General features: G+C 44.2%; 1 protein-coding gene across 12 annotated transcripts in view; it reads right to left on the bottom strand.

Moving 5' to 3' along the window:
- LOC118578673 (zinc finger protein 14) overlaps window positions 1–24477 on the bottom strand; it is a 64197-nt gene that overhangs the window by 3962 nt on the left and 35758 nt on the right. For 3 of the 12 annotated variants that reach the window (XM_036180207.1, XM_036180269.1, XM_036180342.1), the window contains one exon: window positions 20883–22359. In XM_036180207.1, coding sequence (XP_036036100.1) covers window positions 21002–22359 — 1358 coding nt within the window. In that variant the 3' untranslated portion in view covers window positions 20883–21001. Of the gene's footprint in view, window positions 1–1055; window positions 1155–2548; window positions 2676–2971; window positions 2997–7259; window positions 7356–7559; window positions 8028–10586; window positions 10608–11104; window positions 11167–11546; window positions 11589–20882; window positions 22360–24477 lie in introns of those variants that run through there. The other 9 variants (XM_036179934.1, XM_036180014.1, XM_036180092.1 and 6 more) reach the window with 9 other exon arrangements.

The following is a 24477-nucleotide window of genomic DNA, read 5'->3' as shown; positions in this document are numbered from 1 at the left end:
CGAAGTAAGCCAAGAGGTATACCTTTATTTTCTGGAGAAATTCATACACTAATGCTATTTCTCCCTTAAATTTTTATAGAATTTCCCACCAGTGAAAATATCTGAGCATTTTCTTTATAAAAGATTTTTCACAATGAATACCATACTTTAATAGACATGAGTTATTTTTGTATTCTTGGCATTTTTCAAGGAATTTTTTCACCTTACATCAACCATCAAATTTACTGGTGCAAAGTTATTCATGGATACTTTTCACAACTCCAGATGAGATTGGGAAATCCCTTCTTCCATTCCTGGTAGTAATTTATGTTCCTTTTTTTCAGTTAGTTCAACTAACTCTGAACAGTGTTCACTAACTCTGTTCAAGTTTTCAAGGACATTTATTTCAATTTTGGCTTTATCAATCTCCTTTCTTGTTTTATTTTTCTGATTTCTGTTCCTGTATTTACAATCACTCTTCCTCTTCTACTGATAATGGCTTCCTTCAAAGAAGGGTGGAAATGAGGAGGATGAGAAACAAGTTAACCAAGTTCAACAGGTAGCAGTTTTGCAGCAGAGGGGTGCACCCAGGAGGTAGAGGTAAGCAGATCTCTGTGAGTTTGAGGCTAGCCTGGTCTAGGGAGTGAGTTCCAGGACAGCCAGTGCTCCACAGAGAAACTCTGTCTCAAAAAACAAAAAAACAAAAAACAAAACAAAACAAAAAAAGCAGTTTTGCTACTTCAGAGTTAAAAGAGGAGACTTTGAGCTCAGTGGCGAACAGGGTCTACTGACCTAAGCTGGCCCCCAGGCCCCGTGGCAAGGTGAAGGAGAGAACCAACCCCACATAGTGGTCTCCTGACCTCCATGCATGCCACAGCATACAGGCCTATCTCCCACCCCCTTTCACAAACACACATAATATTTTAAAATCTCAATTTGCTTCAGGTCTCAAGTTTCCCTTGAGGCCAAGGCTTTGGAAGAGAGATCCCTAACAATCCCTCAGCAAGGACCCCACCTCACTGAGCTGAGCAACGACCTGTATCAACAGCCCTCCGTGTCAGCTCGCCCTCACTCACCAGGACAATGTCTTCTCCCTTCCTTCACAACTATCTCAGGCTCCTTCCCATCTTCAACCAGTAAGGGAATCATACCTCTCTTAGAAATGGAAGGTCCTGCTTAATAGAAAAATGCCACATTGAATTATAAACCTGAAAATCCTTACTTTCATATTTCATTACATTTTTAATTAGTTGTAAGTCATGTGATGCTGTTTAGAGACAGGGTCTTGCTCTGAAGCCCAACCAGCCTGGAGCTCACTACATAGTCCAGCCCAGCATTCGAGTGGCTATCTTCCTGTCTCAGCCTCTTGAGTACAGGGATCACCAACATGCCTGTCTCCAAAATAGCACTTCATAACCAAAGCATTAAATTCATGTGACAGAGCTCCAGGGAAACCTAGAGACCACAAAGAATAAACGCCAGATGACTAAGGACATACTTCACCTAATTTAGTCTGGCTCTGCAGAGAGGTCGCACTGTGTGATGACTATAGCTCTGGACAGGTTGCTTCACATCCTGCCTATTTCCTAGGCCACTTCAGTAAATAACGTGTGTGTGTGTGTGTGTGTGTGTGTGTGTGTGTGTGTGTGTGTGTGTACATACACACGCCACAGCACACATGTGGTCAGAGAACCTTAGACATTGGTCCTGGCTTTCCACTGTGGGAAACGGGGTCTCTTGCTCACCACTGTGCTCAAGGGGGAGCTGGCCTGAGTGATTCAGGGACTGTCCTTCTCTGCCTCCTCTCTCACCGTAGGATGCCAGGACCACACAGCAGGCTCCACTGCACTGTTACGTGCACTGGGAGACTTGAGCTCAGAGCTTCACTCACTAAGCTGTCTCCACAGCCATAACCTCTCATGCCTGAGCATTCTCCCCAGAAACGAGGGTGATTATTCCTAGAACAGCATCTAAGCACTAAGTACTTAGTGTACACTAAGTACACTAAGAACACATATGCCTCTCACTGGGCTGGGAGGGTAAGAAGCTTCCAGAAACAGACCCTTTCAGTCTATCTGTCCACTGAAATACAAAAAAGCTTAGATTTCTAACTATATTTGAGGTACTGGGATCAAACCAAGGGCCTCACACATACCCTAGGCATGTGCTCTACCATCGCGCTACAGCTCCAGCCCAGATTTTAACTTTCAAACGTGAAGCAGTAGAACATTAGAGGTCTGCTACCCAGAACAGAGCATGTTCCCCAAGTTTTAAGTTTGTGTCCATCCCACATGCATTGCCTTTGGAACTAGAGTGGAGCAAGGAGTATCTACATCGATTCTGGGCTCAAATGAGGTATGACATCTACTTTCTTAGAAAATACTTCTGCCATATCAAATCCAGACACCAGGGAAACCTGGACCCAAAGGAAGACATGAGAGTCTGAGAAAATGAGAAGAATGATTAGATGTGAACTGGAAGGACCCATTTCTAACCTGTCAAACAGAAAGTGGAAATGAAGGGCGTTTCTACAACATGGAGCAGCTAACCCTCAGCCAGACCCGCTCACCCAGCGAGATGACGTTGCTGTAGTTCTCCCACATCACGTCCCGGTACAGACTCTTCTGAGCAGAGTCCAGGAACTCCCATTCTTCCCGTGAGAAATCCACAGCCACATCCCTGAACGTCACTGAACCCTGAAAAAACAAACTCAGGGTAGTGCATGAGAACTTCCTTTTCTCTTCCCAAGGAGAGAGTGGAGACTGAAGGAGGACCATGCGCAAAGTAGGAAGCACCTGGCATGCCAACAGCATGGGACCGAACACCACCACAAGAGGGACAGGCACAGCAAGAGACTCAGGGTCCCAGCAGCAGAGTGATAGTGTCCCACACAGTCCTGGACATGCACGTAAAACTAAAGTTCTAAATAAATGCTTATTTCACTTTTATTCAGAGTGTGTGTGTGTTGACACACGCGTGTGCACGAGCATACCATAGCACATGTGTGGAGATCAGAGGACAACCCATAAGAGCCAGTTCCTTCTACCATGTGGGTCCCGGGGATTGAACTCAGACCATCATCTCTACCTCTAAGCCATCTTGTCAGCCCAACATTCGATTTTTCATTCATTCTGGAAATGAATACAACAAAACCCACAAGTGAACCCAACTGTATAGTATACTATGTGCTCCCATTATAAATGCTACAGAAATAATGCATTCAGTTTCACTGGCCAGAAAACATAATGACAAAACCTTCTTCCAAAAGGAAAAAATTCATTCCAAATACACGACAAAGTATCTGAGACTAATTGATTCAAGTTCATTACAAAGTCAGATTCTATATTTTAAGTATGCTCCCTGTTACAATCTTAGTTTTAAATTTTGGTAAATACTTGTCCTCATCTTGACTCCATTAGATCTATTTAATATCTCTTTTTGACATTCAGATATCTGAGCACTGGTGATGGTGCTGCACACCTTCAACCCCAGCACTTGGAAGACAGAGACAGGTGGATCTCCATGGCTTCAAGGCCAGTCTGGTCTAAATAGTGAGTTCAAAGCCAGCCAGTCAAGGCTATATAATAAGACCCTGACTCTAGATAGACAGACAGACAGATAGATAGATGATAGATGATAGATAGATAGATAGATAGATAGATAGATAGATAGATGATAGATAGATAGACAGGTGATAGATAGACGGATACATAGGTGATAGATAGATAGATAGATGATAGATAGATAGATAGATAGATAGATAGATAGATGATAGATAGATAGACAGGTGATAGATAGATAGACAGACAGACAGACAGACAGGTGATAGATTGATAGATAGATAGATAGATAGATAGATAGATGATAGATAGACAGGTGATAGATAGATAGATAGATAGACAGACAGATGATAGATAGACAGGTGATAGATAGATAGACAGACAGATGATAGATAGATAGATATAGATAGATAGATGATAGATAGATAGATAGATAGATAGATAGATAGACAGACAGACAGGTGATAGATAGATAGATAGATGATAGACAGACAGGTGATAGATAGATAGATAGATAGATAGATTAGATAGATAGATGAGAAAGAAAGAAAAGGAAAGAAAGAAAGGAAGGAAGGAAGGAAGGAAGGAAGGAAGGAAGATAAATCGATCTATCTTTGAACTTGGCACAATCCCAAAGGCTCCCGTAGCTCTTGTTGAGAGTATCTAACATTATGAATTACAGTCACTCTCGTCCTGTTTAGCTGGTCTCACTCAACGTCTTCTCCGTCCTTGAGTTAGAGGACACTAAGTCATGAAAATACTGTGAAGATAGCACCCTAGACTAGTGATTCCTTTCCTTCTAGATCTATGTATTTATTTATTTTATGTGTATTTGTCAGAGAATCAGTTCTCTCTTTCCACCATGTGACTTCCTAGGGTTGAACTTAGGCCAGCCTTAAATCCTCTGTGTAGGCAAGAACGATCATCATGATCTTCCTGCCTCACTTCCCAAAGGGTGAGATAACAGGTGTATTCATTCCCATCAGGACTGACAGGACTAGCATTTTTCAACGAAGAGCAATTTTGTTTCCTAAAAGGCCATGTCTGGAGACAATCTGGTTGTCACAACAAGGAGGTAAGGTGTGCCAGTATTACAGGGACCTAATGGTAGAGGCCAGAGTTACTGTCACACAGCCTATAGTGCACAGGAAATTCCCTACCATTAAAGGCTTTCTGGCTCAAAATGTCAATGGTAGCAAAGTTGAGAAATCTTGCTCAAATCAAGTACATCCCATAAACAATCATGAGGGGCTTTGACACAGGGTTCTTTTCTCTAGAAGAAACTCACTTTTTCTTTTTGAGATAGGGTCTCACTACAGAGCCCAGGCTGGCCTCTTCAACTTTCCAAGCACTAGGATTAGAGGGATGCTCACCATGCCCAATGCTGGGTCTTGGGTCCTTCTGTGTGTGTTCCCATCCTTATCACTCTCTTAACTGTAGTGCTGAAGGAACACTCTTCCATCCTAAAACAACAGCTAGCATAGTACAGCTGAGACCCACAGCCATCTGTCAGTCATATGTACTCACAGCAAGAGAAGACATCAGGAGGGGAGAGAACAAGGGCCTTCGGAAAGGCTTTGAAAGAGGATTAGGTGTTCCCTGGTTCCCACAGGAAAATGTGAACAGCTCACATGAATATCCTGTGGGCTACTAGGGAGCCATAAGACTAGGAGGTACAGAGGTAACCCAGCAGTGGACTAGGAAGGCTTCTGGACCAGTGAGGCAATGCACAGCGGCTAGGCCACTGGCCCTAACAAAGAGGATGACACATTCATTATTTGATTTTGATTTTCCAGACGCTCTCACTGTGTAGCCCCGCCTGGCCTGGAACTCACTATGTAGACCAAACTAGCCTCAGACTCACAGAAATTCTCCTGCTTCTGTCTCCTGAGTGTTGGGATTAAAGGTGTCCCTCCATGCCCAGCCTCACATGGATTTTTAGATCACATAAACCCTCAATAACATCCCAACCTAACCTATCCAATTGGAAAGGCTTGGACACTGTAAGATGTTAACACACATGCAAGTCAGGGGTTGATGTCAGCAGTCTTTCCATATTCACATTAATGACACATATACTTTAAAACAGCCAAAGACGGTTCTGATGGGCTAGCAATTCTACTTGGAATATAATCAGACTCTCCCTGGACATTTTTTAAAATGTATTGAACTACATAATTCCACTTAAAGCCCAAAGTTAAAAAGTAAAGCTGGACAGAGTTGGTGTCTGAACTGGACACAGGAAAATTTCAAGTTCAAGGCCAGCTTGAGCTACATGGTAAGACCCTGTCACAGAGAACAGAGGAGAGGGGAGAAGAAGAGAGACAGGAAAAACCAAGGGAGGAAAAAAGAAAAAGTAATCTCAAATACAGGTAAAATTACTCTGCGGTGTTTAAAGGAAGGACAGTGTCTTCATCGGGCCATCTGGACGGTAGGTGGCGGGGACAGCTGAAGTGCTAGTGCACTCCTTTCTTGATTGGGAAGTAAAGATATACTCCACTGATGACCAGTTGTTTAGCTAGACATTGATAATTTGCACACAAACCTCACTAGACAGTTTGTTAAATGCCATTTAGGGGACTAGAGAGACAGCTCAGTCAGTAGAGGACTTGCCACAGAAGCCTGAGGACCTGAGTTTGGGTTCCTAGCAGCCATGTAAGAAGCCAGGCACGTGACTGTAATTACAGCCTGTAAGCCCCTCACTGGGGAATGGAGACAGAAGGTCCCCGGGGCTTGCTGGCCAGCCAGTCTACTGAATGGGTGAGCTCCATGTCAGGGGGACTGCGTCTCAAAAATAAGGTAGAAATCAAATTGAAGAAGACATCCAGCGTCAGCCTCTGGCCTCTACACATATGCGCACACGGGTGTACAGATGAACACAGTTTTAAAAATGATAATAGGGTTGGGGATTTAGCTCAGTGGTAGAGTGCTTGCCTAGCAAGCGCAAGGCCCTGGGTTCAATCCTCAGCTCAAAAAAAAAAAAAAAAAGATTTGTTTGTAAGCGGGGTGGTGGTGGCACACGCCTTTAATCCCAGCACTCGGGAGGCAGAGCCAGGCGGATCTCTATGAGTTCGAGGCCAGCCTGGGCTACAGAGCGAGTTCCAGGAAAGGCACAAAGCTGCACAGAGAAACCCTGTCTCAAAAAACAAAAAACAAAATAAAATAAAATAAAATAAAAATGATAATAAAACAAAATGCCATACTGTATATTGGAATACAAATATTTTCTGTATAAAACAAAATTAAAAAAAAAAAACAAAAACAAGCTGGGTGGTAGTGGCATGTGCCTTTAATTCCAGCACTTGGGAGGCAGAGGCAGGTGGATCTCTGAGTTCAAGGCCAGCCTGGTCTACGGAGCGAGTTCCAGGACAGCCAGGGCTACACAGAAAAACCCTGTCTCAAAACAACAATAACAACAAAAAATCACTATACTAAGAGAAAAAATTTCCCCTGGAATCTAAATACTGAAAATCAGGATTGGCAAGATGGCTCAGTAGGTAAAGCTGAGTTTGATAGACCCCTGGAACCCACATAAAGTTCAAAAGGGAAAATTGATGTCCTCTGACCTCCACATGTGCACCATGGCACATGCACCCACATGCACACAAAGATAATACATTGAAAAAAATATTTTAATTATTAAACCCAAAAGCCACTCCACTAGAAAACGATGGAGAACATTCTGCAGAGCTCATCTGGGTCTTCCTCACAGCATTTTACCTGGGCTCTCTATGGCTCTGGCAGGAACAATGTGCAGGTTGGGGACACAGCCTTGGAGGAAGCATTTACAGCAAGGGGTTGTGTCTCCAACCCTCTCTGTAATGAGAGCGGGGGTGGGTGTTACATGAGCATGCCAGACCCGAAGGTGCAGGAGAAGGATAGACTATGTACACAACCATCCAGAAACTGAGTGTTTAGAGGAAACAGGAACCAAGCCTGCTGTACACATTGCAGTCCCAGCACCTGGGAGGCACAGGAGAGTCATACATCTGGGGGCAAGGAGAAAAAACAGTAACCTACCTGGGCCAGGGCCATAGTGTCAGAACTGCAGGAAATTGTTGGCTTTTCAATATTTCTCTACAGAAAACTGGGGTTCAGACAGGCAAAGCTAGAATGAAAAGAACTCATGAGTCCAGATGTGCCTAAAAGTTACCAAATTAACTTATGTTAGTAAGAGCAGTGCCCCTTTCCTCCTCCTCCTCCTTCTCCTCCTCCTCCTCCTCCTTCTCCTCCTCCACCACCACCACCACCACCACCACCACTACCCTGGTCATTCTTGCTTCCAAATCATTCCTCATTACCATACTTACACCCATCCCAAAACCCACCCCAAACCAGAGATTTCTACAGAAAGCTCTGAGGAAACCCAGCACAAGGTAGGCACAGTGTGGGAGCACAGATACCTCTAAAGGATTCCAACTTAGGTCTAACACCTCATCATAAACACAAAGATAAACACACACACAAAGAGAACACATACACACAAATAAATAAATGTAAAAAGAGCACTTGCTCTTGCAGAGGACCCAGGTTCAGTTCCCAGCATCTGTACAGTTGCTCATAACATCTCTAACTCTAGTCCCAGGAGATATGACACTTTCTTCAGACTTCCTTAGGCACCAGCCATGCATGTGGTAAAGGCAAATCACTTATATACTTAAAATAAATTTTAAAAAGTTGTACCACCATGCCCAGCTGACAGGCAGTTGTTGATTATCAATAATCTACAACTGGGAGTACATGAACAGATAAAGTAAATGTGGCAAACTCAGTGATTTTTGGATATAGGAGATGAGAAAAACCAGAATGTACTATAACAGTTAGCAGGGGTACTGAACCCTTAACTACAGTGCCAAGTACTGCCGTTGGGTTTTACAATTTTTTTCTTGTTTGTTTCTGAGGGGGAGGCTGTCACTGTCACACTAAGGACAGTATCTCAGGCTTTGGACATGGTAGGCCAACACTATACCACATCCCCAGCCCTCTGTTAATTCATTTACTCAGAGCAGTCCTATTCGGTAGGCCTCGTCTTTCATGTGGAACTACATACAGCATAGAGGGAGAAATCAAACCCGGAAAACATGGCAGGTTTCAGCTTAGAACCCTGGCAATAGCCTCATAACCCACACTACTGTCCCTACATCCCAGCTCCCCTAAGACATAAATCAGTGGCCTGTAATGAGCTCACTTTGAAAACTGTAAACCACCTCCCTGGCTCACAGACTCTCCCTAAGATCCTTATCATCTTACCTCTTCTCATGAGCCTCAAAAGATGAAGACTCTGGGGAGATGAACTCAGTGTGGAGTGTTTGCCTCCAACATACAAGGCCCTGAATTGGAACCCCAGCACTGGAAAGGGGGAGGGGTGCTAAAGTGAAAGCCCCTGTTACCAAGCAAACCATTTTGCGTCCATCCTGCTTTGAACTCAGGGCAGTTGTGATCAATGACACCTCGGGCAATGGTGGGTGTGGTGGCTGCTGCAGCTGGGGGCCTGTGATTTTCTCTCCAAATCACAAACCAAGCTAAAGCTAGCTGGCTTCTCCTTAGGTTTACTTACAGACCATCCAAACACAACTGGAAAAATGCAGCTCCCGAGAGAAATGTAACACTTTTAACACTTTCCCGTTCCTTGTGTGAATAACCACTGGAAAGGAAGAATGTGTGAAGAGTCTACCCCCATTAGTCACCTAGGCAGAAACCAAAACACTAAGTTAAGAGGTCACTTTGGGTGTTAAAGCTCCAGACTAACTGGAAAAAGCCTGCTACAAAATCTTGACTGCCACACTGAGGATGGGATGGAGGGGGAAAGGCTCTTCTGTAAGCCACACCCTGCCCCCACAAAGTGCTGGTCATAAACCCTGCCTCAGTCTATGCTAGAATAGCTCTCTACCTGTGAGGTCCGATTCCAGCAACCAGACAAAAGGCTTTCAAGAGGATTGGTAATTTAGGAGTTTGGAACAGCTGCTGTTACTGAGATGGGATTAGAAGAGACAGAGATTGATTTAAGATTAAATGCTACCCTGGCTGGGCATAGTGGCATACGTGGCAGCCTGGAGGCCGAGGCAGGAGGATCACCCACAAATTCAAGGTCAGCTTGGGTTACACGGTGAATTCCTGATTAGTCTGGTTGCAAATTAAGACTCTGCTAGAAGAAGAAGGAGGAGAAGAAGAAGAAGAAGAGGAGGAGGAGGAGGAGGAGGAGGAGGAGGAGGAGGAGGAGGAGAAGGAGAAGGAGAAGGAGAAGGAGAAGGAGAAGGAGAAGGAGAAGAAGAAGAAGAAGAAGAAGAAGAAGAAGAAGAAGAAGAAGAAGAAGAAGAAGAAGAAGAAGGGGAAGAGGAGGAGGAGGAGGAAGGGGGAGAGGAAGAGGAAGAGGAAGAAAGAAAAACCAAAGTGCTATTCTTAGGTAAGGAGGGTGATTTAGCAAATGAATCTTCCTCGATAATTAAAAACAAACTACCAAAGCAAGCCTCAAGAGTAAGAAAGCAGTAGCCTGGAATGCAGAGATGGGTCCACAGAAAAGGGTGCCAACTGCTCTGCAGGGGACCCTGGTCGGTTCCCAGCACACACACAGCTGCTCACAAAACGTTCCGGAGGATCTGAAGCCCTCCTCAGACACTAGTCACACACAGGGTGCACAGACACCAGTCACACACAGGGTGCACAGACACCAGTCACACACAGGGTGCACAGACACCAGTCACACACAGGGTGCACAGATACCAGTCACACACAGGGTGCACAGATACCAGTCACACACAGGGTGCACAGACACCAGTCACACACAGTGGTGCACAGACACCAGTCACACACAGGGTGCACAGACACCAGTCACACACAGGGTGCACAGACACCAGTCACACACAGTGGTGCACAGACACCAGTCACACACAGTGGTGCACAGACACCAGTCACACACAGTGGTGCACAGACACCAGTCACACACAGTGGTGCACAGACACCAGTCACACACAGTGGTGCAGACATAAAAGCAGTCAAAACACCCAAACACATAAAAATGAAAATTAAAAAATGATTTTAAAAAGAAACCTGTGAGGCTGTGGACATGGCTCAAAGGTTAAGAGCACTGGCTCCAAGTTCAATTCCCAGCACCCACATGGAGGCTCACAAACATCTATAACTCCAGTTCCTGGGAACAGGACGCCTTCTTCTCTCCTCCGCTGACACCTGTACTCACATAAATACACACATACACGTAAATAAGTGAAATACAATTTTTTAAAAAAGAAACCTATAACCTCACAAAGAAGGGATGGGCCTGCATTTAACAACAGAGCAATAATCTATGAGTGATGGGTTGGTTCTATTAATCTGCATTGATCTGACTCCGACCTGGCCAAACCCCGCCCCTTCTTTTCAGGGCAAGCTGGTTTTTAACACTTTCACAGTAAGGTGCAGTCAATGTCCCCATGCTTGGAAAAATAAGGATTACAATCCATAGGAAAAAGCGGAAGAAGAGAGTAACTTGGCTAATTCTTTTTTCCCACGTAATACAACCGTAATGTCGGGTTTCTGTGTGTGCAACAACCATCGTTTTCTCCATTTACCCCCTCGCCTTCCTGAAGATGACCAAGCCGGGTCGGGAAGGCGCGGGGCTTGGTGGCCTCGGGACACACCCCCGAGACCGGTCACTCCACCACTTCCAGACACAAGCCACTGGACATGGAAAGCGGCGGCCGGAGCTGACACTTCCCGCCACCGGTGCGGCAGGCCTGGGAGGCGACGGCCACCCCGGGCAGCCTTCGAGGCGCGCGGACAAAGCCGCTCTGCCACTGCGCTGCTGTCTTTCTGTGCGGGCCTTCACTCCGGGGTTGGCACGCGTAACTCGGAGCCATGCTGGGCTTCTGGGCCCTGCAGCGGGAGGACGGACGACGCGGCGGGGCACCCGGTGTCCACTCAGCGTCGCCGACTCCGAGTCTCTCACACCAGCGCAAAGCCAAATCCGCGCCGCCCCCGCGCCCATTTCCTCACTGCAGGAGACCAACTCACCTCTGGCTGCTGCCCGGCGCTAGGCAGCCGGAAGAATGCCGCGCGGAGGCCTGTGGGAAATGTAGTCCAAAGTGGGAGGGACTGGTTCGCAGGCAGTGCAGTACGCAAGCGTGGTCGGGGTCCTGAGTGGGCGGAGGTCTCTGGGTGTGATCTTGGACTAGCTGGAGGGGCTAGGACACTCCCCAGCCTCCACCCTACTGCGCAAGGCTAGCTCTCCTGGCTGGGGTTTGTGTTGTTGAACTACCGGGGCTAAGTAGTCGCCTCCCTTCATCTCTTGCTCAGTATGTAAGATAAGCACACAGTAGGTACTCGGTATACACACCCCCAGCGGGGCTGTAGGCATACATCAGGGCAATCAGTTAAAACATCCTCTAAAGGCGCAGCACGGTCTACCCATGGAAAGGTCGTTCAAGCTCCTCCGAGTTCTCGCTTTCTCCTTTCCTCCCGCTTTTCCTTCGCTCCACTGCCCCTTCTAGCCATTAAGAGTATTGTTCTATTGGTTGACATTGCTGTTAGGTTTTGTTTTGCAAACGGGAGATGAAGCCAAAGACTTCGAGACTAGAAAGATAAATCTGCTTTAAAAAAAAAATCAAAAACAAACAAACAAAAAAGTTTGTATTTGTTCCAGACCTCATGGCACGAATTCCAGCTTCTGGAAGCTGGGGCAGGAAGACTACAAATTCAAGATGAATGAAAAAGAAGAAGGAGGAGGAGGAGGAGGAGGAGGAGGAGGAGGAGGAGGAGGAGGAGGAGGAGGAGGAGGAAGAAGAAGAAGAAGAAGAAGAAGAAGAAGAAGAAGAAGAAGAAGAAGAAGAAGAAGAAGAAGAAGAAATAAAAGGACGTTTGTAAGTATTGGAGCTTACAAAATGGCTTGGTAATGGGTGCAAGAAGAGGTTCATGTGAGGGGCCCATCCCACCATCCTCGAGTCACAAAATGTCTTTGCTTTTACTTGGACTGACCTGGATACTCACACTTCTACCTAACTCACTTGGACAGTCCTACCTCAAGGGTTCCAGGACAGCCCACATTTATTTGGCCAGACTCTGGCCTCTGACTTACTCTCTTTGTCTCTTCCTAAATCCAAGCTTATACGATACGTAGATGATCTTCTCATTTGTAGTCCGTCCCTGCAAATTAGCCAGGCAAACACCCCTACCTTATTAAACTTTCTGTCCAGCTTTCTCTTCCTCTGAGGTCCAACTGTCCACTCCTCAAGTTACTTATCTGGGATTGGCTATCGATTTTTATAAAATCCATTTTATAAAGCCATTACCCTGGATAGAAAACACTTAGTCCAGTCACTCACAGTCCCCACGGCAAAGGATGAAATTCTATCCTTCCTAGGGATGGCCGGCTTCTTACAATCTTGGATTCTTTCTTTCTCTCTTCTCACCCGCTCCCATATAAGGCAGCCCTCAGGTCCTCACATGAACCTCTTCTTGCACCCTTACCAAGCCGTTTTGTAGGCTCCAATGCTTACAGACATGACTGCTCCTAAGGAAGGTTTTTATTATGGATATGAGGGACAGCACAGGCAGAGACATCTGGAGGAGTCCAGAGTAAACATGACTGGAAGACTGAACTGGGCCATGTGAGGACAGGGGGGAGGGAAGAGGGGAGAGCCAGAAGCCAAGAGGCCAAGAGAACAGGAGCCAAGAGTAGCAGCCAAGAGGTAAAAAAAATAAAAAGACTATGTAGCCAAAATAGCTGGGTTATATAGGAGTCAGAGACACTAGGGGAAGAAGGGTAATGGGCTGGAGAGTTTAGGATGTGGGGTGGGGCATGCCAGCCAGGATGTCTATGTAACAGGTCCTGGGGACGCTGAGAGAAGCTGGCAAACAGCATCTGCTTTACTATGTTAATGGACACCCCAATTAGCCTTTTGTCTGAGTTTGAGACCTAATGCCAGACCTTTGTGGGCTACAGAGTGAATTCAAGGTCAGTGTACTAGTCAAGGTTCTGTAAAGAAACAGAACTGATAAAATGAATATATGTGATTTATTACTTGTTCTTAATTTTTATTGATTGATTTATAAAACTATAAATCACATATATGACTTATTAGAATGGCTTACAGGATGTGGTCCAGCTAATGCAACAATGGCTATCAACAAAAAGTCCAAGAATCTAGTCTGTGAAACTAGATGTCTCAGCTGGTCTTCAGTATGTGCCAGAATCCTGAAGTAGGCTCTGACGCCAGTGAAGGACTGGAGTTGCCAGCAAGAAGCAGAAACAACCAGGCAAGGAAATGTGGTGATATATTGTGTACCCTAATAAAACTTGCCTGAGGATCAGAGGCAGAGCCAGCCACTAGATTAGACACAAAGGTCAGGCAGTGGTGGTACACACCCTTGATCCTATCACTCAGGAGGCAGAGATCTGTCTGAATCTCTATGAGTTCAAGGCCACACTGGCTGGAAACAGAGCCAGGCAGTGGTGGCACACACCTTTAATCCCATTACTGGGAAACACACACCTTTAATCCCAGGAAGTGATGTCTGGGCAGAGAAAGTACGTATGTAAGACATGAAGAAGCAGGAACTCTCTCTTTAGGCTGAGGATTTTGTAGAGGCAAGAACTAGTGCCTGGCTGCTGGGCTTCTCGGACCTTTCAACTTTCACCCTGATACTGTTATACCTGTTTTGAGAAACCCCCAGGGACCACCAAAGGAGCCAGTTTCAGATGCAAGCACATAAGGGTCCTTTAATTGTCAGGTTCAACCTGGGCCAGTGCCAGGCAGATGGAGGGAAATGTGACAGTGGCCCTAGCCCAAGTGTAGAGAATTTTTATAGGGATAAAAATGCAAGCTGGAAATTTCATGCTTTGACAGTTTGGGATTGGGTAGAAGGGATATGGGGCAAGGTGATTTTTTGGAACTATTGGTCTAGACTTTGGGTGCGAAACCACATTTGAAACCATTGGGTTAGACTTTTGGTGGGGAACCACAGTCTGCTGAACAGGATTATCTGGACTGCTCAGCAGAATTATCTAGCTATCTTCAAGGGCCATAAACTGCAGACAGAATGTCTGCAGGAACAAACTGCCCTGTATCTGTTCGAGTTGTCATGGCACACTCCTGAAATCCTTCCTGGAACTGAGTACAGCAGGTGGTCTGAGATGGTGGCCCTTCCCTAAGATGGGGGATTGTATTGCCTTCACAATATCTGGCTCTGGGTTTGTTTGTTTGTTTGTTTTTTAATTAAAAAAACATCTAAGATTCAAACAACAAGGAAAACTTCCCTCTTCCATGGCCTTTATATATACATGCTGCCACAAAATCTGTGGCCCAGATTAAAGTAGATCCTTCCATCTCAAGAGATCCCAATTAAAAGTAGATCTTTGTACTTCAAATTATTTAATTAAGAAAAGAAAATCCCTCACAGATGTACCCAACAGCTTGAGTTTTAGTTAATTTCAGATGCAGTCATCATAGCCAGCCTGGCTTATTATACCTTCTCTCAAAATGAAAGATAAAGGACTAGCAATGTAGCTCAGTGATAGAACACTTGTCTAACAAGTGTTAAGCCTGAGTTCAACCCCCTGTATGCCACCGCAAAGTCCATGTATGTGTCTTTCTGTTGTGTCTCTGTCACTAAATTAATGGGGATTGTGCTGTTGGTAGTGTAAGGAAAGGATCAAGATAACTTAGTCTCATAGACCTGTGAGTGACCCACTGCTGTTATTAAAAAGACCAGTAACTTTTTATCTACACAGACATGTGACTAACCCTCCCCAATGCTGCTTTCTGTAAAGACCAGGCCTTTAATTCCAGTACTCTGGAGGCAGAAGCAGGTGGATCTCAGTGGGTTCCAGTTCCAGGACAGCCTGTTCGACATAGTGAGTTCCAGGGCAGTTAAAATTTACATGGTTGGCTGGGCAGTAGTGGCGCACGCCTTTAATCCCAGCACTCAGGAGGCAGAGCCAGGCGGATCTCTGTGAGTTCAAGGCTAGCCTGGGCTACCAAGTGAGTTCCAGGAAAGGCGCAAAGCTACACAGAGAAACCCTGTCTCAGGGGAAAAAAAAAACAACAACAAAAAAAAAAACAAAAAACAAAAAACAAAAAACAAAAAACACAGTAAGACTGTGCCTCAAAAGAGGGAGGGAAGGTGCTGAAGACCCAGGTATGATTCCCAGCATGCACATGGAGGCTCACAACTATCTGCAACTCCAGTTTCAGGGGATCTGTAACCAAGTACACACCAGGCATGCATGTGATGCACATACATAAATATACGTGTATATGCATGTAATCATTCATACAGAGAAAAGAAAAAAAGACCATCACTTCCCAGACACACTGCAGAAGAACCTTCATCATAAACCATGGGCCACAGCTCTACAGGCCTTTCCTGTTACACTGCTCCAATGGTCTACTTATTTATTTCTGCACCAATACCATACTGTTTTAACCATCGTAGTACAAAGTAGCACATTAACACAATCAAGGAGAAAAACCACATCAAGGTGCCAAGTAGCACTGACAATATTGAGTTGGCATTTCTAATAAAAGGGTTCTTTAGGAACGGTGTGAAACAAACCCAAAGGAAACCCATTTACTCAATCATGAACAGCACATGCGTATTTCCTTGAAATTGAGATCATGACTGGATGCCTCCTAGTACCACAAACACCAAGTCTTGTTTTGGAGGTTCTTTCTATTGTAATAAATTTTAAAAATCAGTATAAATATCTAGGAAAAACTGCATACAATTTTATTTATTTGCAGTTGACAAAGCTGATTACCTAGGAAACCACATCCCCAGTGGTTTTTGTTGTTTTGTTTTACAAAGTTTAATGAGTAAAATATATTTGGTTTCAATGGTGGGGAAGATGTACATGGATGGCTGCCAGCCAGACCCACACACTCAGTGTTCTTCCGCTTCTTCTGCCTCTGCTTCCACGGAATCCACGCCCACCTCTTCATAATCCTTCTCCAGTGCTGTCAGGTCCTCCCGGGCCTCTGAGAACTCCCCTTCTTCCATGCCTTCTCCCATGTACCAGTGCACAAAGGCCCGCTTGGCGTACATGAGGTCAAACTTGTGGTCCAGGCGGGCACAAGCCTCTGCGATGGCAGTGGTGTTGCTCAGCATGCACACGGCCCTCTGCACCTTGGCCAGGTGTATTAAAAGGAATGCTGACCTCTTGAAATATTTTTCATAATGAAAGATGCAACTGTACCTATGTTTAAATTTTAAATGTATATTTTTAATTAATGTGACAGTCACAAGTACAGATTTGAGTTATAACCTAGCAGAAATGTCTATAAATTAGATAAATTCTAACTGAAACTGGGTATGGGGCATTGAGACAGGGTCCTAGACAATCTTGGCTCACTTCAAACTTGCTGTGTATCCAGAGTTGGCCTTCAATTTCTGATCCTCTTGCTTCTTTCCAGAATGCTGGTATTACAGGCATTCATCACCGTTCCCAGCCTTGGAAGTTTTTGTTTGTTTTTGTTTTTAGGAACAGACAATTCTGAGGCTGGAGGGATGCTTAATAATTAAGAGCACTTAGTGCACTCGCAGAGACAACACATATGGTGTCTCACAACTCTATAACTTCAGTTCCAGAGAACCTAAAGCCTCCTTCTGGTCTCCACTGTTACCAGGGATGTATGTGGTGCACATATATTTAGGCAAACATTCATACACATAAAATAAATCTTTTAAAAAGATTATGATTTTTTAAATTAAATTTATGAAAAAGGGTTTCTTTATGTAGCTCTGGCTGTCCTAGAACTCACTCTGTAGATCAGGCTGGCCTTGAACTCAGATATCCACCTGCCTCTGCCTCCCAAGTGCTGGGATTAAAGGCATAGCCACCATGCGTGGACTCATGGATTTCTTTTATAAAGGAACATGTGGCTGGGAGTGGCAGCTCCCGTCTGTATCCCAGCACAGGAGAGCTGAGGCAAGAGAACCACCAATAATTTGGAACTAGCCTTGGTTACAGCAGGTCCCACCTCAAAACCAGAATGAGACAAACCAAAAATCAGAAACATGGGCAAGACATGAACTAGTAAGTTGCATTGTTTAGTTTAGTCTTGGAGTAGATATTTAAAGATATTCAACACATTATTAATCAAGAAAATATTTGAGGGCTGGAGAGATGGCTCAGAGGTTAAGAGCACTGGCTGCTCTTCCAGAGGTCCTGAGTTCCATTCCCAGCACCCACATGGTGGCTCACAACCATCTGTAATGAGATCTGGTGCCCTCTTCTGGTGTGCAAGGACACGTGCAGGCAGAACACTGTATACATGGTAAATAAGTGGGAAAAAAAAAGAAAAAAGAAAATATTTGAGCACATATTAGGTCCAGGAATTGGGGCAGGAGTATCAGCAGTCCAAGGCCAGTTTGACATAGACCCTGTCTCAAAACACCACCACTACACACATCCCAGGAATAGGGATAGAAGGAGCAATTTTACTGGTTGAAGATATTGTAAACTGGCTGTAGAATGATGCTCCCACTTTGATGGCAGTATCCAGTGAGATTGAAAAAGAACATAAACTGATAAAAATTACCTTGATTGGCTGAGTGGTAGTGGTGCACACCTTTAATCCCAGTACTTAAAGGATCTTAAGGACAGCCAGAGAGCTATTACTCAGAGAAACCTGCCTTAAAAAAAAAAAAATCTTGCTTTTTGTTTAACACTCGAGAAAACTTATGGAGAGCAAGAAACATACTGATATTAGATAAGGCACTTTTCAAGCAGTGATTATATATAACATTGATCAATAAATGGTTTAGGGTTGTGGAGATGGCTCAGTGGTTAAGTAAACTGAGGCTTGAGACCTAGAGTTCAGATCCCTAGAACCACCTGTAATTCCAGCTAGCATAGCCACACTAGTGAGCCCTGGGTTTGATTGAGACACCCTGCCTCACTGAATAAGGTAGAAGAGCCATTGAGGATGATTGCTGACATCAACTCCAGGCCTCCACATGCATAGAGATCCTCTCTCACACACAAAACATGCATACACACACCGTTGTATGTAAAGAAAAATACAAGTTTAAATAGATGAACATAAAGACAGGGCAAGTGAGTTTTCTGATTGAAAATCATCTTTTTGGTTTGTTTGGGGTTGTTTTGCAGAATTGGGGTAGGACCCATGGCCTTATAAGACACTTGCCATCCCTTTACCACTGAGCTGTGCCCCAATGCCTAAAAATAATCATTTTTAGCTCCAAAGAAAGAAGCAGCTCTTTGTCTTTTTGTGTAGCCCTGGCTGTCCTAGAACTCACTCTGTAAACCAGGCTAGCCTCAAACAAAGAGATTCACTTGCCTCTGCCTCCTCAGTACTGGGATTAATGTATGCCATATGCCACCATGCCCAGCAATAATTGGGTTGTTGGGGGTTTTTTGTTTTTTTGGTTTTTTTTTTTTTTTTTTTGTCATACAGTAGCAAACACCTGCCACCATGCTGCGGTCCCTGTCCTTGAGTTTGGGTTTCAGCTTGGCCTGTAAAGCGGAGTCACACCTGTAACAGGTGATGAAAGGGGAAATCTGTAGTGCAGCCTGAGATACACTGATGTAGATAAAATGAAAACTTTTCTCTTATTCTTTTGATAATCAGTGTAATCCAAGGAAACACAGTATCCATGACTTGTTTGACGACAGCATCTTCTCTATGTGCCATGACGCACTAGCCCTCTGCAAAATACTTTTAAACATTTCAGGTAAATAAACCCCTGTGCCTGCGCACATCTGTAACTCCAGCACTTGGCAGGTAGAAGCGAGAGGGTCAGACCAGGAGTTCAAGGACATCCTCAGCTACATGGTTAAGTTTGAGGCAGGTCTGGAATACATGATACCTTTTGTGTGTTGTCCCCACCCCCCAAAAAAGGAGAATGGGGAGCAGATGAGGAAAAAGAAACCAGGACAGAAGGTAATACCTTCTGTATTAACTCCTTATTGCCAATAAAAATATATATAACTTCAAATTCCATCACTTCTTTGACCACTGACAACTAGAATTTTCTAATAAAGAATTTTTCATTGGTATTTGGTTGTTATGAAATGAGAGGATAAACATTTCATTCTTCATTTATCAACAGTGCCCTACCATGCTCCATAGCTGATCAATTCATTTGATAAGAGGCAGAAAAACAGGGCAGAGGAAACGCTCTTAATGACTGCAATGGTCATGACAAAAGGACACAGGTGTCAGTATTAGGGGATGCTCACTAGCTGAAAGATAGGATAACCTGGTACATTAAAAATACAATACAGTGATTTTTTTAAAAATGAGGATTATGTTTAGATTATTAGTTTCTTTTTATGTTGTCTTTATTAAATATTGACCAGGAATACAGAATATAGACTATTATTATTAGCAAATTCCAAAGAATTTAACACTAGGAATATTCTAATGAGTGGACAAGGGAGATATTCAGTGAGGCCCTGAGTTCTGTCCTCAGTACCACACTACCACACACAAACACACACAAACACACACATACAACACACACACACACACACACACACACACACACACACACACACACAGGAAGTGATGATGCACACCTGAGATAGGAGGACTTGAAGTTCAAGGTCTGAGCTGGTCTGGGTCACATAGTAAGACTTCATAAAACAACAAAACCAAATACTTAACAAGAATCAGATCTCTAAAGTTCAGTGAGGGATAAACATTGGAAGGCATTCTATGTTCATCACACTTGGAGTCTTTCATAAGGACTCTCAGAAGAGTATAGTAGGCCACTGTAACAAATTTAGTGGCTTTAAATAATGACCATTGTATTATTTTATGAGTATGTGGCCAGTTGACTCTTCTGTGCCAGCTGAGGTCACTTACTGGCATTCAGTTGGTGGCTGGTCTGGAAGATCCAAAACCATTCCTACCCACTGTCTAGTATCATATGGTCATATCCAGAAGTCTGGCTTCAGCAAAGGTCTCTGCCTGTCTGTGTGGTCTCAGGGCCTCGTCACATGGTCTCTTCAGCCAGATTTTCAAATATGACAGTTGAACTTGAGAGAATATTCTGAGATGGAGCAACCCTAGCAGTAGAGCCTGGGCCCCAACAGCAGTACAGACTTGCTTCCACTATGTTCTCCTGGGCAAACTGGCATCTGCCCATATTCCAAGAAAAGGATGAGGACTGCACAACTTGATGGAGTTTTGAAGACCTTGTGGCCATTTTTTGCCAGTTCTAGATCACCATTTCACAAATGAAAAAACTGAGTGTTTTAATATAACTGAAGTGATAGAATTGAGAAGTTATTTCCCCCCACATTTGTTTATATGTAAGACGAACTGTAGAATAAGTATGTTGAAGCATTACAGTTGTGAACAGACTGGAACACAATGAAACACATTAAATTAACACATTCCTTTAATGGTATAATACCTCTTATGCCAGATCAGTTACATGTATGAGCAAAAGAGATGAGCTGTAACATTCATAGAATGTTCTATAAGACTGTTCAGAGTTTGTTACACTTTGACACTATGAATCTTCAGATGATGGGTGAGGTGTGAGTGCTGTCTAAAGGCCTTCTTACATTCTTTACACTCATAGGGTTTCTCACCAGAATGAATTCTCAGATGTTGGATAAGAGACGAATTAAGTCGAAAGACCTTCCTACATTCCTTACACTCAAAGGGCTTTTCACCAGTGTGAATGCTCTGGTGTAGAGTAAGTTTCTGACGCAACCTAAAAGACTTCCCACACTCCTGACATGTGTAGGGCTTCTCGCCAGCATGGATACTCTGGTGCTGAGTCAGCTGTGAGAGGAGTCTGAAGGCCTTCCCACATTCTTTACAGTCATAGGGTTTAACGCCAATATGAACACTCTGATGTGAAATCAGCTGTGAGTATCGACTGAACGCCTTCCAGCATTCCTTGCATTCATAAGGCTTTTCACCGGTATGTATTCTGTGATGGAGAATAAGATGGTAGCCCCGACTGAAGGTCTTCCCACAGTCCTTACACTCGTAGGGCTTCTCGCCAGTGTGGATCCTCTGGTGCAGTGTTAGTTGTTGTCGAACTCTGAAGGCCTTCCCACAGTCCTTACACACATAGGGCTTCTCGCCAGTGTGGAGTTTGTGGTGTACTCTAAGGCCAGAGCCACACAAAAAGTCTTTCCCACACTCCTTACACTCATAGAGTCTGTCAGCGACATTAAGTTTCTGATGTCGAGTAAGGTGTGCATACTGCCTGAAGGCCTTCCCACATTCTTTACACACATAGGGCTTCTCACCAGTATGGATCCTCTGGTGGAGAGTAAGTTGTCCCCGTACCCTGAAGGCTTTCCCACATTCTTTGCATGCGTAGGGCTTCTCACCAGGATGGATTTTCTGATGTGCTCTAAGGTCTGGGCCGTATATGAATGCTTCCCCACACTCCTTACATTCATACAGTTTCTCACCAGAATGAAGTCTCTGATGTCTGCTAAGGTGTGCAGTCTGCCTAAAAGCCATCCCACACTCCTTACATTCATAGGGTTTCTCGCCAGTATGAATTCTATGATGAAAAGTAAGCTGTTGGCGCACTCTAAACGCCTTCCCACATTCATTACATTCATGGGGTTTCTCCACAAAATGGACTCTCTGGCGTGGAGTAGCAGATGTACGCTTTTGGGAAGAGGACATTCTTTCAGATGTGATCTTCACTTGTCTGAGATATCCCTCCTGGCTTTCATGTTTTCTTTTGGACTCCCATTCACTTTTTAAAATAAGGCCCTTCAGGCTACTGTTCTCAATTCTTTCCATTATCTTCCATTGGGACAAATTCATTTCATAAATGCCGTTTTCTGAGGATAACTGATTGGTCTCATCCTTAGTTTCCAAATCTGCAAGAAAGAAAGCAGACACATGCTATTTTCTTTTTCTCGAGAAGTAAACGTTCTACAGTACAAATAAAAGACAAAGGTAATGTTCAATCAGACTCAAAGTAGTGTCATATAATTTGGGGGCAAAAGGGAGTACTAGGAAAAGGAGAGTTCATATAAGAAGAAAAGGGAGTAGTAATTAACCAAACATTACTATCACTGGTTCATGAAAGTGTGGATCATAATTGCTGGGTGTAGTGGATAGCCATCCCAGCATTGGCCTGGAAGTTCCAACCTCCATTGAGGCTTCAGTAATGATCACGCCCACAAGGCGGGGCAGAGGAGGGAGCGGAAGACCGAGGAGCAGGAGGAGGTGGCTCTCTTGGTTCCGGGATGCGGGACGCAGGAAGAGACCGAGCAGAGTTCTCCAGAGAACACCGCCGGACTGCCCTATACCTTTGCCAGACCCTGCAACCTACCCCTTCATTTGTAAGTTACCCCACAAAATAAACCTCCCTTTTAACTACGTGGAGTGGCCTTAATAATTTCACCAATATCTGGTGCTCACCTGGGGCAAATTCCAAAGACCCAGGCGGCTCCCTCCCTCAGCCTCCTCCCGGCTGGCGGCTGGCAGGCACCTAAACCCGCCTGCAAAGTTCCATTTAACCAGGGGACACCTACACGGTCCCATTCCCGAAAAAGGGAACAGCTAATCCGGTCTCAGTTCCCCAGCTTAGCCCCTAGACCAGCGAAAACCGCTGTGAGTGAGGCATTCCCACTCCTCCCTGAGTGCCGGCTCCCTGCCATCTTGGCTCCTGCCTTCAGCTGCCGCCAGCCAAGGTCGCTAGCAGGCCTTGCTTTGGAGCTATACCAACGCCTCCTGCTGGCTGAAAAGTGCTACTGCACTCCCCAAAACCACGGAAAGGTAAGCTTCTTTCAAGTAAAAGTACTTGATAATTTTACACCTTAAAACTGACTAACAAATTTTGAGTAATTCTTGTAATATGGCTGACAACATTACCTCACAAGAATTTAAAAACCTTTTTGCCTGTATGATGAATGACATTTTCCTGGAAATATACGACCTCCCTAAGACATATCTGGCCTGTACCATTTTGGCATTCATTGTAATAATTCACACAGTGTTCAAACACTGGTTTAATAGTAAGAACAAAGATGAGTCATTATTGGGACTGATACAGGCTTTAAAAGTTAGCAATGAAGGCTTACAGAAAAAGATTCTGTCTATGGAATCTGCTGACCAGGACTTACATAAAAAGATTCTCTTTCTGGAATCTGCTAACCAGGAATTACAGGTTTTAAAAGATAGCAATGAGGACTTACATAAAAAGATTCTCTCTCTGGAATCTGCTAACCAGAATTTACAAAACAAGCTTGTACCCAAAATTGCTTTTATTGATAATATAAATATGAGTATTTAATGGACAGAACACTAACTCTCCAGAGTGAAGTTGTAGCTACTCAGACACTATATAAGGAAGAAAAATTATCATTACTTGATAAGATAAGGTCCATGGAATCATGTGTTTCAGAAGAACATAAAAACTTCCATGATTCCATGAAAAATCTGGAATCCCTTACAAGAGAGGAGGTTTACTCCCTGGAACAGACCCTAGGAGCTCGTTTACAAGCCCTGGAGGAAACTCTCAATAAACATGACAAGGGACCTAATAAGCAGAAGGGCAAGACCATACAGGTGGTAACATCTCCAAATGGCTCTCATACAATGGCTTATCCTGTTATCATCCATGAGAAGCCAGCAGATGACACACACCCCGAGCCATATACGACATATACATTACAACCAATTTCAACAAGGGACTTTAAAAATATAAAGGAAGCAGTAGTTACATATGGGATACACTCCACATATGTAAAACAGATGTTAAATTCGTGGTCTACCTCACATAGAATCATTCCAGATGACTGGCATCAGTTAATTTCAGCTGTTCTAGAATATAGCCAGCAGTTACAGTGGAAAAGCTGGTTGAGAGAAGAGGCAAGAAATTTAGAACAACAAGGTAAACTCAGAGGTTTTGAGATCTCCCAAGATCAAATACTTGGTGAGGGATGTTTCGCTGACAGGAATGTACAAGCCATTTATGAAGAGCATACAAT

The sequence above is a fragment of the Onychomys torridus genome, chromosome 1 (assembly GCF_903995425.1).
Source record: "Onychomys torridus chromosome 1, mOncTor1.1, whole genome shotgun sequence".
In the NCBI taxonomy this organism is placed as follows: domain Eukaryota; kingdom Metazoa; phylum Chordata; class Mammalia; order Rodentia; family Cricetidae; genus Onychomys; species Onychomys torridus.
This window is presented reverse-complemented; position numbering and strand designations above follow the sequence as displayed.